Source organism: Heteronotia binoei, chromosome 6 (assembly GCF_032191835.1).
Source record: "Heteronotia binoei isolate CCM8104 ecotype False Entrance Well chromosome 6, APGP_CSIRO_Hbin_v1, whole genome shotgun sequence".
NCBI classification, from domain to species: domain Eukaryota; kingdom Metazoa; phylum Chordata; class Lepidosauria; order Squamata; family Gekkonidae; genus Heteronotia; species Heteronotia binoei.
In genome coordinates this window covers 101,060,075-101,076,674 of record NC_083228.1, presented here as the reverse complement: position 1 = coordinate 101,076,674, position 16,600 = coordinate 101,060,075, and the positions used below count along the sequence as shown (strand labels likewise).

At 39.9% G+C, this 16,600-nt stretch overlaps 1 protein-coding gene across 1 annotated transcript in view; it reads left to right on the top strand.

Annotated features, from left to right (window-relative positions):
- Positions 1-14,576, top strand: part of COL4A4 (collagen type IV alpha 4 chain) — a 111,914-nt gene extending 97,338 nt beyond the window's left edge. The window contains exons 38-46 of the mRNA XM_060242221.1: positions 414-542; positions 4,656-4,763; positions 6,755-6,910; positions 7,010-7,108; positions 8,887-9,021; positions 10,291-10,407; positions 10,738-10,926; positions 12,325-12,611; positions 13,300-14,576. Of these exons, the coding sequence (XP_060098204.1) occupies positions 414-542; positions 4,656-4,763; positions 6,755-6,910; positions 7,010-7,108; positions 8,887-9,021; positions 10,291-10,407; positions 10,738-10,926; positions 12,325-12,611; positions 13,300-13,563 (1,484 nt within the window). The 3' untranslated portion in view covers positions 13,564-14,576. The remainder of the gene's footprint in view (positions 1-413; positions 543-4,655; positions 4,764-6,754; positions 6,911-7,009; positions 7,109-8,886; positions 9,022-10,290; positions 10,408-10,737; positions 10,927-12,324; positions 12,612-13,299) is intronic.
- The last annotated feature ends 2,024 nt before the right edge of the window (positions 14,577-16,600 follow it).

Genomic DNA, 16,600 nt, shown 5'->3' with positions numbered 1-16,600 from the left:
TGAACCAGATCATGAAATCTTATTAATAAAACTGAATTTTAAAATAATTTATGCGAAGAGCAATAGTTATGCAGTTGAAAATCTTTGTAATATTTGCTTCATCTCAGGCTGGCAATCTTGTTGCAACCAAACTCAAAGATCCAGAGAAGCCTATGTGCATGTGTAAAGCAATTCTTGTATTCTTGAGATTTTCTTTTGCCAGTTCTGTGGCTATAGCCATTTATGCTTTTAGGGATGCTGCTCAGGCACACTTATTAAATTTAAGAGGCTTTTTTTGTGGGGGGGATGTTGCTCATGGGGTTCCAGACTTACCTGGAAAAGAAGAATTATTGCTTCAGTTGGGATTTCCATTCTAAAAATCTGTCTTTTCATTCAGATAAAGCTTTACATTGTGCAGTTACTTTTCTATAAAGGTTTAAGTGAAATGGGGCCTCCAGGGTGCACTGGAGAACCTGGATCAAAAGGCAGTAGAGGAGAACCTGGACCCCCAGGAATTTCCCTCCCAGGACCCCCAGGAGATATAGGCTTGTTAGGGCCACCTGGTAAGTATTCCTCCAATAACTAATTAACTAATTATTAACTAACATTTGCTGCGCTATTCATGAGTAGTATATGAAGCACATATGCTTGGGATTTCAGTTAACATAGGGGAGTTAAACATGCTGCCAAGGGGCTGATTCAGGCCCCCGGAGGGCTCCTTACAGGTCCCCAAGCAACTGGCCATCACTTGCTTCCTTCTCCCTATCTCTTGCTTCCTTTTGCATAACAGCTTGCTTTGCAAGGCTTGCTCAATCACACAGGAGCTACAGAGCAAAATTTTTGTTTCCTCAATTGGATGAGGTTCCTCCCTTGTTGAGGAAGGGGAAAGACAGAGCTTGTTCTCTCGGGCTCTCTCAATTGCACAGCAGAGTTACTAAGCCAAGTCTGTCATCTTTTTATTGGCTAAGGCTCCTACCCCCAGTCCTCTGGAGAAGGAAAGAAAGAGTCACAGCTTCCTTTGCCCTGTTCCCTGAATCCCATGGGAGAAATACAAAGAAAGTGCCTTTAAGACCAACAAGTACTAACATTTTAAGCATGTTTTAAGTTTTTTTTAAAATTAACTGTGTTTGTCTGTGTCCTTTATAAAGTTTATATCTCTGTTACTGCCTTATCTTAAATAGGTAGTACACATGGCCTGGCCTGACATGGCCCGGCCCAACAAGGTCTCATTTATGTGAGATCCGGTCCTCATAACAAATAAGTTTGACATCCCTGTGTTAACAGATGGCTGTTATTTAATTGCAAAGTTTGTTATTGCTAACAGTATGCAAGAATGTACCTCTTTGTAAACATTAGTAAGGAACACACTGACTTATGAAATTAATTTTGAATATTGGGAAATCTTAAGTTACTTCAGATTTCATGGAAGAAATTAAAGTTTCTTTCTCATCAAGAGGCATCCTCAGAATGGGGATTTGCCCATCTGGTCCCAGAGGGAGGATTCCTTCCTCATTCCTCCAGGGAAGAGTCTGTGCCAGTTGTAGATCTTTTTTCCATGCAAGAAAGCCGGACTGCCTGATAGTTCCTCAAACCCACAAGAATGTTCTTCCAGAGGCTTCTGTTGGCTCTCATTTCTCCAGTTGGTTTAGTTAATTAGGCTAAGGAAGTACACAAGCACTGCGATCAGAAGCAAGTTTAAACACATTGTGGGCCCCCTGGCAGCTGGGAACCTGCCAGGAATTGCAGAGAGTTAGGTCTACTAGAACTGTTTGTGAGCCAAATTGCTTTGTGTGAGATACTTCTCCCCAGTTTGAATATGCAAGTAATGGCAGCTGTTGCACTCTGTCTTCATTCCAAAGCATTGGAAGGTGTAAGTCACTGGAGAAAAAAAGCTGTCCATGTCAGAAATTTATCCCAGCAGGATGCTTCCTACTCAACAACAGAGAAATAGCAAAAATGGGGCGAGATCCAATTCCCTTGTAGATCAGGCGTAATCTCTACCCTTCACTGTACAGACTCAGTATCCCTCTGAAATTCTTTTCCTGATTATTTTAACAGGACATCTAAATTGAGGAGAGCAAAAAAACAACCCCCCCCCCCAAAGCACATTATACTACCACAAGTGGGAATTCCTAAGGAATGCCAGGAGGCATCTTTCCCTCTCCCCTACTATTTCCTCTTTCCATTTCCCATAACCTCTCCATACAGTCCACCCTGCAAAACAGCAGTGATCTCTGTCGTCTGGAAAGCAGTTGTAATTCCAGGTGATCTCCAGTACCCACCTGGAAGTTGGCACCCCTAGTTCCCCTGGAGGAAATGACTGCTTTGGAGGGAGGAATTTTGCCTCTGGGATCTTTTAGTGCCTCAAACTCCACCTCTCCAAGCTCCACCCAAATTTCTAAGAATTTTCAAATCTGGAGTTGGCAACCCTATCTCCTTCCCGGCCAACCTATCTTTACCTGCCCTTCTGTTTTAAGCTTTCCCTTTAGCAGCTTCTGCCTAGGAAAACTGGCCCAGGTGTGGGGTTGGCCATTGAGCCAAGCCTACTAGCATAATAGGGAACGTTCAAGGACTTGTGGGGTAGCACCTCAGTTTCCTGTGTTCTCCTCCCCGCATTATTTCCTGTTTCCCTCCCATGGGCAACCTCCATATCCTGTCCTCTTTCCTTTCCTCATTCTCTCCTTCCCAGCCATTCACCAACCTACCTTTTATCTGTCTCCCATCTTCAGCTTTATTTATTTCTTATTTACTTCATTTATACCTAACCCTTCTCCACAATGGAGACCAAAGCAGCTAACATTATTCTTCTCTCCTCCTTTTTGTCTTCACAACACTGTGAGGTACATTAGGCTGGAAGTCTGTAATTGGTCCCAAATCACGCAGTGAGCTTCCACAGTGAGATGGGAATTTGAACCTGGGTCTCCCTATACCATACTTGTTTTCATAGAGTGGCTGCTGTTGATCAGTAGCAACAATGAAAAAACAGGGACAGGGAGAAAGACTAAGCAACCAGAAAACACCAGATATCTCCCTTGTTCAATTAAAACAATGTATTTAATTACAGAAAGACATGAAAAATATATAAAACACTAGTAATACATATGACAAAAAAGTCAAAATGTTGTAACACACACACTGTTGCCAACAAATACAATGGTAAAAAATACATAAACCAAACCACCAATACAATTCCAGGCTTCCAAGGAATATGTAAAGAATACTCAACACTGCATAAAGTAGGTTCTCAACGGAATTTTGATTGTTATATTTCCCGTTTCGATAAATATCTTTATTAAGAGATGCACATGTAAACAACTTAAGCCTTTACACTGAGGTTCTCAAAACTATGCATCAAGTTCAAAATATTTATTTTAATTTTTCTAGCTCAGAGATAAGAAAGATGTGCCAGTTAAGTTAGAGGAAGGATTCTTAGACTGGAGTAAGGCTTCAAACTTCGGTTCCGTTGTAGAATAATGGTAGGATCCATACCAGCCCTGATAAATGGGGAGGGACGGTGGCTCAGTGGTAGAGCATCTGCTTGGTAAGCAGAAGGTCCCTGGTTCAATCCCTGGCATCTCCAAAAAGGGTCCAGGCAAGTAGGGGTGAAAATCCTCGGCTTGAGACCCTGGAGAGCCGCTGCCAGTCTGAGAAGATAATACTGACTTTGATGGACCAAGGGTCTGATTCGGTATAAGGCAGCTTCATATGTTCATATGTTGTTCAAATGCACAACATCCTGTTATTAGTTAATTGATGGGATGCAGCCTTGCTGTGGAAGAAGAGTGATTTAAAAAATAAGTCTAAGGCAGAGATGTTGAACTCATTTGTTATGAGGGCTGGGTCTGACATAAATCAGACCTTGTTGAGCTAGGCCATGTTGGGCTGGGCCATGTGTGTACCTATTTAAAATTACATAGCAGTGATATAAACTTTGTAAAGGACACAGACAAACACAACTAGTTTTTTTTTAAAAAAAACTTAAAATAAAACATGCTTAAAACATTAGCACTTGTTGGTCTTAAAGGTGCTTTCTTTGTATTTCTCCCATGGGATCCAGGGAACTGGGCAAAGGAAGCTCTGACTCTTTCCCTCCCTCCTCAGGGGAGCAGGAGGGGGAGGAGCCTCAACCAATGGGGAAAATTGAGGGTTTTACACTGTAGCTCCTGTGCAATTGAGCAAGCCTGCCAAAGCAAGCTGAGAGGCAGAAGGAAGCAAGAGAGAGGGAGAAGGAAGCAGATAACAGTCGGTTATTTGGGGACTTGATAGGAGCCCTCTGGGGGCCTGATTCGGCCCCTGGGCTGCATGTTTGACACCCGTGGTCTAAGGAGTACAGGACAAAACACTAAAATGTAGGATGAGTACCTCAGAAAATTAGCATACTGCCTTCTGTAACTGGGCATGGGTTGGTGTGAAGTATTTCATTTGCCACTAATGAAATTATAGCCAATAGGTTCTTGATACCCTCATAACTACATGTCACATAACAGCCACAGTGCACACACTGCCTAGGGAAGAAATGCATTTTAGGTGATGAAAATCTAATGCACTGTCACAGAAACATAACCTGGAATGTACAAAACATTGGGTAATGACAGGCATATTGACTTAAACATAAACAGTATTAAACATATTTATATCTACTCTGAAATATAAAATGATCAACTTGCTTCTTACAGGCAAGCCAGGGGTCCCTGGGCCTGCAGGACCTATTGGACAGCCATGTGGAGATGCACCACCTGGGCCTCCAGGTGATCAAGGCCCTGCTGGTTTGGATGGCATCAGAGGTACTAATTTTCTATGAAAATATTTAATCAAACAGATCACTAACTTAGGCTCAGGACTAAATTAATAGGATATGCCTGGATCTCATGTCTGTTGATATACCAGGACAAGGAATTGGGGTGTAATTGGACTGGGACTGGACTGCAGTTTAACAAAGGGAAAACATTATTTTCTGTCAGTGCACATACCAGTTTGGAGAGAGGGAACATCAGAAAAACAGTGTGGAAGGAAGAGTTCGACCCCCCCCCCTTCCCAAATGCCACAGTTCCGGTCTTTTCCTTACACACTCCCCATGTGTGTGTATAAAGTATTGCCAAATTGTGGCCAACTTGTGGCAACCCCAGCAAGAAGCTTCAAAACTACTGAAAAGCAGAGGTAGTTTGCTTTCCTTTGCAAAGTCTTCCTTGGTGGTCTCACTTTCAAGTGTCTACCCTGTTTGTCTTTGAGATCTGACAAGATCAGGCTATACCATGCTGCTTTCTCTCCTCACACACATACTTCATACAGAAACAATTAATATGAATAGAAATTTAAACAGATGGAAGACATGGTCAGGGCCCCCAATGTCTGGTCTAGTTATACTCTTATCTGTCAGTGATTCAGTTTTCATGGCACTCACGAGTGCTAGATACAGGAGTTTCAGCCATTTGCATTCACATAGGCAGTAAAATAAAAGTCCATTATAGAAGACCCAAGCTTGCATACAGTCTATATGTGACGGATTAGGGTGACTGAAGATACTAGGAAGAGGAGAACCTTTGATAGGTAATTTATTCTTTTCAGTAGCTTGACATTCTTGTTTTCTAGCTTTGCATGAGAGGTTAGACTGTAAACCTTACCTAATAATGATGATTCAAAGAAGCATTATTTGGGGTGGCTTCAGCCAAGAAAAGCACATGTGTGTGTGAGTGCCATCAAGCTGCAGCTGACATGGTGACCAAATAGGGTTTTCAAGGCAAGAGACATTTAGAGGTGGTTTGCCATTGCCTGCCTCTGCGAAGTTACTCTGGCCTTCCTTGGTGATCTCCCATCCAAATACAGCAGAGGTGACCTTGCTTAGCTTCCAATGTCAGGTCAGCCTGAACCATGTGGGTCAGGACAAGGCAAGTATATATTGATCATGTACTTCTCTTCTACTGCAGATTTGCATTAATTTTTAACATTCTAGTTCTGTATTATGTGTAATTCCATGAACATCAGAAATACAATTTCACCTCTGTAACAGTATAAAACCTACACCACCAACTACTATCTAATAGTGTCTAAAAAAACCTTTACAAAAGCACACCACCTTCCCCAGAATTTGTCAGAAGGCAGATTATGATTGTCATTACCTGTTTGAGCCATATCAAAATATGTTTGGAGGTTTTCCCCTTGTGAATGATTCTGCAGAAGAATCTTTTCGCCTGTTGAGTTCTAGAACAATTTGATGCACTTCTGAAGTCTATGAGTGAAATCAGCAAACCAAAGATGAGGGAAGAATGGCTGTACTGATTTCCCTTCTGCTTAGCACTGTCAAAACTGATCGCACCAAATATATGTTTGCTTTTACTTCCCAATCCAATGGTCCTAGTCCAACTACATATGCATCTCCAACTAGTAGATTCAGAAATCTGTGGCCTCAAGGATCAAAGATCTAGAGTGAAGTTGTCTCTTTTCCCATCCACATTGTAGACTCCAACTCACATGGCTACTAATCATTGCAGGTCCTGACTCAGCAGTTTCCTTGGATTGGATGAGACTGTTGCAGAGAGAGGAATGCAGGAAAAATCTCTGCTCACTGTTAGATCACTAGATGCAACCCAGTGTTTGAAAGAAACATACAGCACTTTAGTATGTATGTTTTGAAATCCAGCAGAACATATTTGCTCATAAATCTGTTTCTACATGCACCATCTGTGGTTGGATCTGGGTTCCTATGGAAATTCCTTTTTCTCTCAGATCTCATAAGATTTTGGAAATTTATTATTAATAGTATCTAGTTTTGTTTCAGGTCTTCCTGGAGAAACTGGACCGCAGGGAAAGACTGTTTTTGTTAAAGGAGATCCAGGTGACTGTGGGATCCCTGGCCTACCTGGGGTTCCTGGTCTACCTGGAAATCCAGGAAATAAAGGTGTTCAAGGAAAGCAAGGGAGACCGGGTTCAAAAGGTACGGCTAGAGATTGCTAGTTTAGTACATGGCAAATTCAAGTAACAAAACATTGTTCATGTTTATGGTGTTTATTCAAATTCATCCTAATTTGTTAAGGTCCAGTGGGAAATCCAGGACCACAGGGGCTCCCGGGTGCCCGAGGGGAACTTGGTGATCAAGGATTTCGAGGATCAACTGGACCTCTGGGTCCCAAAGGTATTTCTTGATAAGTTTGACACTACCTTGTACTTATTTTTATTTATTTGGTTGATTTATATTCCGCCCTTTCCCATACTGGCTCAGGGCGGGTTGCAGTCATAATAAAACAGTTAAAATACAGCAATGACTCAATAATATACAAATAAAACAAAGCTCAAAAAATATACACAGGCGGGCAGGCACATATTTCAGATAAAAAAACAAATATTTTGGCTCATTGTAGTTTTATAGCCCATTGTGGGGGAGGGCAATAGATGGTATAAGCAGTAGAATGAAAGTAGCATTTCTGAGTGCATGTATTCATATTACAATTCCCAAAATATAGATCACTGTATAATATTCACAGTAGCCTTATAAGGCTGTCATGAGAGATGAAAAAGTTGTACAAATCTGCATACATGTAACTGGCACTTAATGTGAACATGCTATGCAAGATGGGTGAGGCAGGTCACTTCTGAAAACTGGGTCAACCGTTGTCTGTCTCTGTCTGTGGCATTTTTAGCCCACCCTTCCTCCAAGTTATTCAAGACAACGTACATAGTTATTCCTTCTTGTTTTATCTTCACAACAAACCTGTGAGATAGGTCAGTCAAACAGATGATGGAGTGAGACTGACATTGCTCAGACAATTCAGAACTTTAAAGTCAAGAATCATCATTTTGAATTGTGCACCCCAAAGAATTGAAAGCCGTTCAAGTTATTTTAGGATTGGCTGCAGGATATCTGTATCTACACTAGTTATCATTCTCACTGCCAGTTTCTGAACCATTTGAAATTTTCAAGCATATATTGATCTGATATTTCCACACCTCACATGGATATTTTATTGGCTAGATATTAAATACTTCATAAAGACATTAGGAACAGATGTAGTATGACAATGAAAAACCTGAACAGTAGTCTGAAGAAAACTGCAACAAGTTATGAATTGCTTGTTTCTGGTATTAACATTTGCTTATTTTTCATTTAACTGATATACTAATTTCTAGCGAAGGCATGCTTAGCTGTTCGTCAGGCTAAGAATTTATATGGCTTTTACACCAGTAATTATGTAATTGAGCTCTCTGCCTTGATAAGCATAGTACAAAGTGAGGAAGAGCAGTAAAAACTAAAATGCATTGAAACCTATGTAAAATTATACTGGGAAATTTAGATGATTATGTAGGCAATGAAGTTCTCCATGTCATTCACTTATTGGAGGTGGATAATCATGTGCTTTGTAACAATCACATTAGGATGAAAAACAATTCCACCAGCAAGCTCTTACAATTCCCATTGCATTCTTGTTCCTAATCTGTATGCATGATACTTGTTTTCATCCTGCATGTGAAATGGCTGTCATGGTCTGGTTCTCGGCATTCAAACCCACCAGGTTGCAGAGGTAAGATAGAGAAGGATGAGTGCCTTTTAAACAATACATTTCTGCATGTGTGCTTCTTTTTCTGTATGCTCAGACCTCTCTGTTAATGCCAACTGTGGTCCTCAGCAGATATAAACAAGGGTTTATTCCCAACACTGGGTTGCAGTGGGAACTCTTAAGATATTAGAACACATGTAGTCCCAGCAGCTTCTAGTGGGTACCACGTGTTAGTAACATTTTCTTGTGCATTCTGCTTCCCATCCCATACATATATGGCAAGTCAAAATTATGTAGTCACATAAAGGGTAGAAAAACCATCCAAAATCAGGTGGAATTTCTGCTAATTATGTGCCTAACATTGTTAGTTGTTTGCTGTCTTGTCTTGTCTCTTGTTTAATGCTGTTGCATATTCCAGGTGACCTAGGTGAACCTGGAAAACTTGATTATTCCTCATGTCCCAAGACTCCAGGGCCTCCCGGAGTATTAGGCCAAAGAGGGTCACCAGGTCCCATAGGAGTTCCAGGACCACCAGGCTTCCCTGGTCCTCAAGGTAAAGCTTTTGTGACTCTGAAGGGTGTGTGGTGAGGAAAAGGGACCAATCTTACAATGGTATATATTTTTGCGTCCAAAAGTCTCAGAAACATACACAATTTCATATTGACTTGTTTGTGCTTAAGTGTTCCTGCATTTCTTATCACATTTAGTTTAACCATTTATTCAATTTTCCTTTGCGCTTTTCACCAAAGAGATCATACCAATTGTAGGACTTTAGCAAAAGTAATGATTTCACTGGCTGATTTTGTATAAGAAAATTTAGCTTAAAACCTTGAATTTGTTTCCTGGAATGTTACTTATTTACTTCATTTATACCCTACCTTTCTTCCCAATGGGGCCCCAGAGCAACTTATATCATTCCCTCCTCCATTATATACTCACAATAATCTTGCAAGGGGGGTTACGATGAGAATGTATGACTGGTGCAAGTCATCCAGCAGGTTTCCATTGGGGATTTGAACCTGGGTATCCCAGATCCTAGAGTGACATTCTATCTACTGCATTCTATTGGTTGAAAAAAAATAGTTTGGTGGCAGTTTTGATTTTTGAGGTTAACTATGTTTTTAATGTACACTGCAGTGCCTATCATGTTCTTGCAGTTAAATCTACTAAAATTAAGAAAATCCGGTGATGGTTTTCTTTAGAACTTAATGCAAAACTATACTTCCTACTATGTTTTCTCATTTTAAGATTATAAGGTTTTTAAATTTAAATAAACAGGCAAATGAAGCAAATGAATGTGAACTGATTTTCAATGTCTGTTTTTGAAAGAAAAATAGTTTCAACTATTTCTAGAAATATATCAAATTATTATATCACAGGGAAGAATTCTGATTTATTTAATGTATACTTTGAGATGTAATAATATAACCTTGTGGTTATGGTAGAAGTGGCTGGTGAGGCAATTTGCTGGTGAGTTGCCACTGTAGAGTAATTAATCAGGAAAAGCAAAGCACAATGGTGGAGGGCAGTAGCTAATGGGACATGGTCAATACCAATCAAGCACATGGTTCTTGTCTGGCTAGTAGCTCCCACCATAGGTTGCTGACATCAGCATGGACTGCTAACCAGACAGTGCCTCAGACCTTCTGATGGTTCTCCTACCAGTTTGACAGGGATGGTCTTGCCCTTCCCCTCCTGACCACTCCCCAGCAGAACCACATAAAGGGAGCCACTTCACACAAGGGAACCATCACAGTGAACTGTTGCTGAGGTACAGAGTTTAATTATTGTGATCTTTGATTATAAATGTTTTGTATTTCAGGAAGAAAAGGAGAGGAAGGGTTGCTAGGTCTGCAAGGTCAGAGTGGCTTGTCTGGGCCACCTGGACCCATTGGTGATCAAGGGGACAAGGGAGAAAAAGGATACCCAGGGCTGCGAGGTAAGCATTCTGCAACCATTCACCACCCTTTGGTAGGATGTGCTACTTTGCAGCCGACTGCATTTAATTTTTGCGCCAGTTATTACAGCCTTGAGATGAAACCATGTGTCTCTAAAACTGTATGTCAAATAATGTAAGGTCTTTTTTCACTTGTTTGAGGGAGTGCCTTGCATTCAAACTAACAATGATCAACACACGATCAAGTATTCTTTCGCTGAAGCCTAACAACTTTCCTTTTATCTGCTCTGAGAAGCTAAAGGTATTAATTTATCAAAGAAACATGTCCTGCTTTAAAATGGGATGTTATGTATCTTATTTTCATTCCATAAGGTCCTCCAGGCCAGACTGGGATACCAGGGCCACCAGGGCCTGAAACAAGAGCTGCTAGTGGATTCTTACTTGTTCTGCACAGTCAATCAGACCAAGAACCACTGTGTCCAGAGGGAATGGCAAAATTATGGACTGGATACAGTCTGCTGTATCTTGAAGGACAGGAGAAGGCCTATAATCAAGATCTTGGTAAGCAGTGAACTTTTTATCTGGGTAGAAATGACATTTCTCCCCATACTTTATTGTATTTCATAGTTCTCTCTAACATGTAAAGGTTTCACACATGTGAAACACTGTATTTTTTCCAACAAACTTAACAATAGATATATGAGACGGTACAGAACTGTGCCACGTCAGAGTCAGTGCTTGAATTTTAACACATCTGTATTTTCATACAAGTGGAATATATAAAATACATCAATAAGGCCTGTTTCAGTTGCCATTATTTCATAATTAGATTTATAGGAAAGTATCAGAGTACAATGAGAAATGGGAGGAAGGCAATATATAGCCTAATCTCATCAGATTTCAAAACAGGGTTGGTTCTTTTAAGGAAGACACCTACAGAGAAAGGGAATGGCAAACCACCTCTGCTTCTCTCTTGCCTTGCTGGGTTGACAGAAGGTAATGAACTGTGATGATAGTTGCTGTGAATTAATGGCACTTTACACACAGGCTCATTCTGCACTCACCTTTCTCTGGGGCAGGCTTCCGTTTCTGGGCGGAGCAAACTGGCGATTTCACACCAGTTGCTCCGTGATGGCATTTTACACAGGGCAAACCTGCGATTTGCCCCGCCACAATGTAAACCTGTTTTTTCAGGTTTACACTGTGGCAGGGCAAATCGTGGGTTTGCCCTGCACAAAATGCCAGCACAGAGCAACTGGAACGAAATTGCCAGTTTGCTCTGCCCAGAAACGGAAGCCTGCCCTGGAGAAAGCTGACTGCGGAATCAGCCAAAGAGTACATAAAGATATAGCACACACACAACCCAAGAAAAACTGATTGTTTGCAGACAATAAAATAAATAAACAATAAACTTACTGTTTTTACACCATATTCAACTAGGCAAAATTACCACCTGCAACAGTATATTTTCTGATTGTTACCTCCAGTAGTAATTTCTTGATCCTCAAGAAATGACTGTGAGATTGTGAGTTTTACTCTCCCGTGTCAAAAATGAAATTTTCCCATAACTGTAAATATCAGATGGGTGTGAATTTTTATTTATTCATTTAGTAAAATGTTTATCCCTCCCTTCCTCCAAGACACTCAGGGTGGCATACATAATTCGTCTCTCCTCCATATTATCCTGATAACAATCCTTTTGGTTTATGAAGTAGTCCAACTTGAAAATTAATAGATGAAGACTACATGCACATTGAACTCCATTACTATGGCAGTTACCTACTATGTAACGAGGCTTTTGTGGCAACAACATACATTGTGAGGAAACCTGCCACTGTGAGTTCCCATTAATAATTAAGTGTTAATCATTACTGGGCAGTATAGTCCAGAGTTGGACAAGACTGACTTTAACTATTCTTCATCTTCATTTAACTTTGCTTTTGTTTTCCTTTGTTCTAGGTTTGGCTGGATCTTGTCTTTCTGTATTCAGCACCATGCCTTTTGCCTATTGCAATATCAATCAGGTCTGCTACTATGCAAGCAGAAATGATAAATCTTACTGGTTGTCAAGTGCTGCTCCTTTACCCATGATGCCCATCTCTGATGAAGAAATACAGCCCTACATTAGCAGATGTGCTGTATGTGAAGCTCCTGCCCAAGCTGTTGCCATTCATAGTCAAGATCAATCCATTCCTCCATGTCCGCTGAACTGGAGAAGTCTTTGGATAGGATATTCATTTTTGATGGTAAGACTGAATGAATACTATTTTGGCCTTGGTTCATTACAGAGGCTTGGTAAAAATCCACACATTGCTTTCATGATAACTGCATTTTATCACTGAAAAACTATACTTTTTTTTCAGATTATCATTCAATAAAATAATTGTGGTTCATTCCCTTATGCCTCATTACACAGTTAGTGGGAACTGTATGAATGAATGAATGTTTGAAATAACCCATGAGTTATCATAACAAACCAAAATAAATTCTCACTCCCTCTCTCACACATATCCATTCAGAATTGTAATAACAAAATCTCAGCCTAAAATTTTAAGCACCAGTATATTTTTTTACCAATTTTATACTGTGAAGGTTTTTTCAGTAATTATAGCAAAACTAGGGACTATCTTAATGATGTCTGGGTTTCTCCCACAGACAATATATAAGAATAGACTTCTGGGAGCAACCCTTCCATTTGTATAACTGAAATAAGCTTTCATCCATCTTGATCCAATAAAAGATATTCAAATGTATTATTTAATAAATTACGGCCCTAGCTAAAGTATGGCAATAAGGAAGTACCACTGAGTTCATTACCATCTAAGTAATGAATTATAGCTTGTGCCTTGACAGGAAGACTAACTCCTGAATAACCATGCATAGGATCAGGTAACAGTTTTGATGCCTTATAGTTCTTTTGCCTGTTTCTTCCAGCACACTGGATCTGGTGACCAAGGAGGTGGACAATCTCTGATGTCAACTGGAAGCTGCCTTGAAGATTTCAGATCAGCACCCTTTATTGAGTGCCAGGGTCAGCGAGGAACATGTCAGTTTTTTGCAAATGAATACAGCTTCTGGTTAATTACTGTAAATCCAGAGTTGCAATTTGCATCAGCTCCTTTCTCAAGGACACTTAAAAATGGGCAAGAACAACGCAGACATATAGGCAGATGCCAGGTCTGCATGAAACATGGATAAAGAAAACCTGTATGTTTATAGAAAATAACTCCAAGAGGAAACACCAGTTAAGTTGCACTATAGTTGTAAATGTGCTAATTTGGGGGGTTTGTTTGATTATGGTGCAACACAAGCAGACTTTAGCCACATCTACTCTGCAAGATTAATCCATTTTCAAATAGTAGGAATTGTAGGTCTTCTATACACCTTCACTGCAGAAATACTTATGAGATTACACTTGCACTAACTGAAAACCTTTGGAAAATGTAACAATTTTATGATCCTGTTTGTATCTGTCATCATAAGTTACCTTGCAATGGCTGACTTGATGGGAGGCGCTTCTACTCAACTATTCAGTTATTTATTCAGCAAAGCCAAAAAAGCATTGTGATACATATTTTTTCATCTCCATTAACATTTAACTTGTAGCTGCAAACTATCAGAGTTTTGATGGCATCAGTCACAAACTCAGTTAAAATTTTTGTTGTTCACATGTTTTCAGTAGATACGATCACAGCTCTGATAGATGAGCATGTTATCAGCTTCAAGCATTGTTGGAAGGATCATGCTCAGGAGTCCATTTTGGAATGCCCATGTGGTGTGTTAGCTTGTTTTAGGAGAAAGCCATTATCTGTAGTTTGTTCTGCTGGTAAACAATTACATCAGAACCATGAAGAAGCCAAAAGAAAACTTTTGTATACATAATGTCCTAAATGCTAAGGTATGTGGTACAAAACCAACAGATAAAGTCACTGACACATCTATAATATCTCCTTAAAAGAAACTAATCACATCAATGCTTGACGTATGCATAAGAGTAACAACACTCAGGGAAAGAATCTATGGAAATAGGAGCATATCTGCCAGTGAAACCTAAATACAACAGTATTTCATCAGAGCAAGGATAAAAAACAGATTATTACAAAGGGAACCCAAAGTTCAGCAGGCAGATCCAAAGGCGGAGAAAACAGGATTTCTCTGTTTATAAAGAACAATTACCTGTAATGATTCAAGCAACTGAAGTGTAAGTGATTAACCAGGCAAGACAGTATTCAAGACTTTGCATGAGACCAAAAGGGTATAGCAGTATATTACTAGGAATGTTAGCCATTGCTAAAGAAGCATGACAAAAAATCCCCACCACCTATTCCAGTGGTGGTTTGCTGACTATAAAACCTGTACAAAGGCAGCAAGAAGTTTAAGTACCAAAGGTCAAACTCTGTTGTATGGGGACTTCTCATGAACACCAGAGGCTATTTCACCTGGCAGCTAATGACTGAAGCCTACAAAATGTTGGTCAAGAATAGAAATGATATCCTTCCATAGCCTTGTTCCTCAAGATTGCCACTTATCGGACTTTATTGGTAATAAGTGATTGTGCTATTACACAGCCCAGATTTCCCCATTTTGTTAAGTTTGGTTCAAATACATTTCAGTACTTTGTCCCTCCCTTCTACCCATGCATTGCACTAGAGATCTTTGTAGAGAACATTGCTAAACAGAAGACTCAATAATGGGTTGGATAAGTTCTTGTTACAATTTTCCAGCAATCCCACTGTTTTCTTGACTACTCTACAGATTGAGTTGCTATCAAACTGTTCTTATTCCAGAGCATTGTCTTTTAGGTGAGAATTAAGGAGTGCAACCTCTCCCATCTAATTTGCTATAGCAATTTAGCTTGGGATGATTGAAGTGAGGCTATGCCAGCGATAAAAATTTTTTCCTGATGTTTCCAGTTATTGCAGGCATGACACCTGAAAGTGTGGCTTCACAGGATGATGCTTGGAAAACAGCGGTTACAATAAATGCAGCTTTTTTTTCTTTCAGAATTCTTTGCTGAAGTTCTGTAGACCTTTTATAAAACTAGTTTCAAGGATATTATAAGTCTGTAGTATGGATATGCTCAACTTCAAGGAAAATGATGGTTATATTCTAGCTTTGGTCTCCTCTCTTACACATAAAGTATTTTAAGTCAGTGTAATTTTGAAGTAACTCATCAAGGAAGTCCTGGGTTGCTGTGCAGAGGAAGGCAAATGGCAAAAGCCAAATTGCAGAACAGTGTACCTATTTATCTGTCAGGTAAAACAGCACTCTTAGGAGCAGTATAATACAATTTAAAACTGCCTTTTTAAAATCAACCCTTTTTTAATAGTTAAGACCATTATACCATTCTTTCATGAAAATGGTGTAAGAGAAGACAAGCATTTTAGATACTTGCTTCCAAACATGGTATTCTCAATCACTGTTGCAAGTCCTACCAATATTCTTGCAAAGCAGTAATACCAATGAAGTGTTTTCCAGGTATATTTTCATTTTGGGTAGACACAAATGCACACCCCTAGACATGAGTCTTTCTCATATACACATCTGATGTCAATGAAGTAATCAGTGCATTAGTACACTTTAGTACATTTTCTCACTGAACTGTATTTCAGTTCCAATCCTATGATGTTCTTTTCCAGTAAGTAGAAGTAGTAAGCAGACATCAAGTACCATAATGGGAGATTATTATACAAATGGGTGCAAATATTCAGGCATCCAGGAATCACTGTCCCATAAAAATTAATCTGGTAAATGGATTGATGAAGATAGTACTTCCATGCTCTCTGCCATGCACATAACCTGAGAGTCTCCATATGCTGTCTTACAATTAGTAGAGTTATACCCAGCCAGTGTGGACTAGGATCTGGGGGACCCAGGTTTGAACCCCTACTCTGCCATGGAAGCTTGCTTGGATGACGTTGGGCCAGTCACACCTTCTCAGCCTAACTTACCTCACAGGATTGTTGTGAGGATAAAATGGAGGAGAGGAGAATGATGTAAGCCACTTTGGGTGCCTACTGGGGAGAAAGGCAGGATATAAATAAAGTTAATGGATTTTTTTTTTAAGTCCATTGAAGTGAGTGGTAATAGAAGGGTGTAACACTGCTGAGTTCCTACTAGGAATTCCGTTATCCCATAGTTCTGTTATGCTTTGGCTACTGCTCCAGTTAGCTTCTTCTAGGAAAGGAGACTTTCAGAAAATGGATGATGTTTGTACTGGTAACAGCTGTTGATT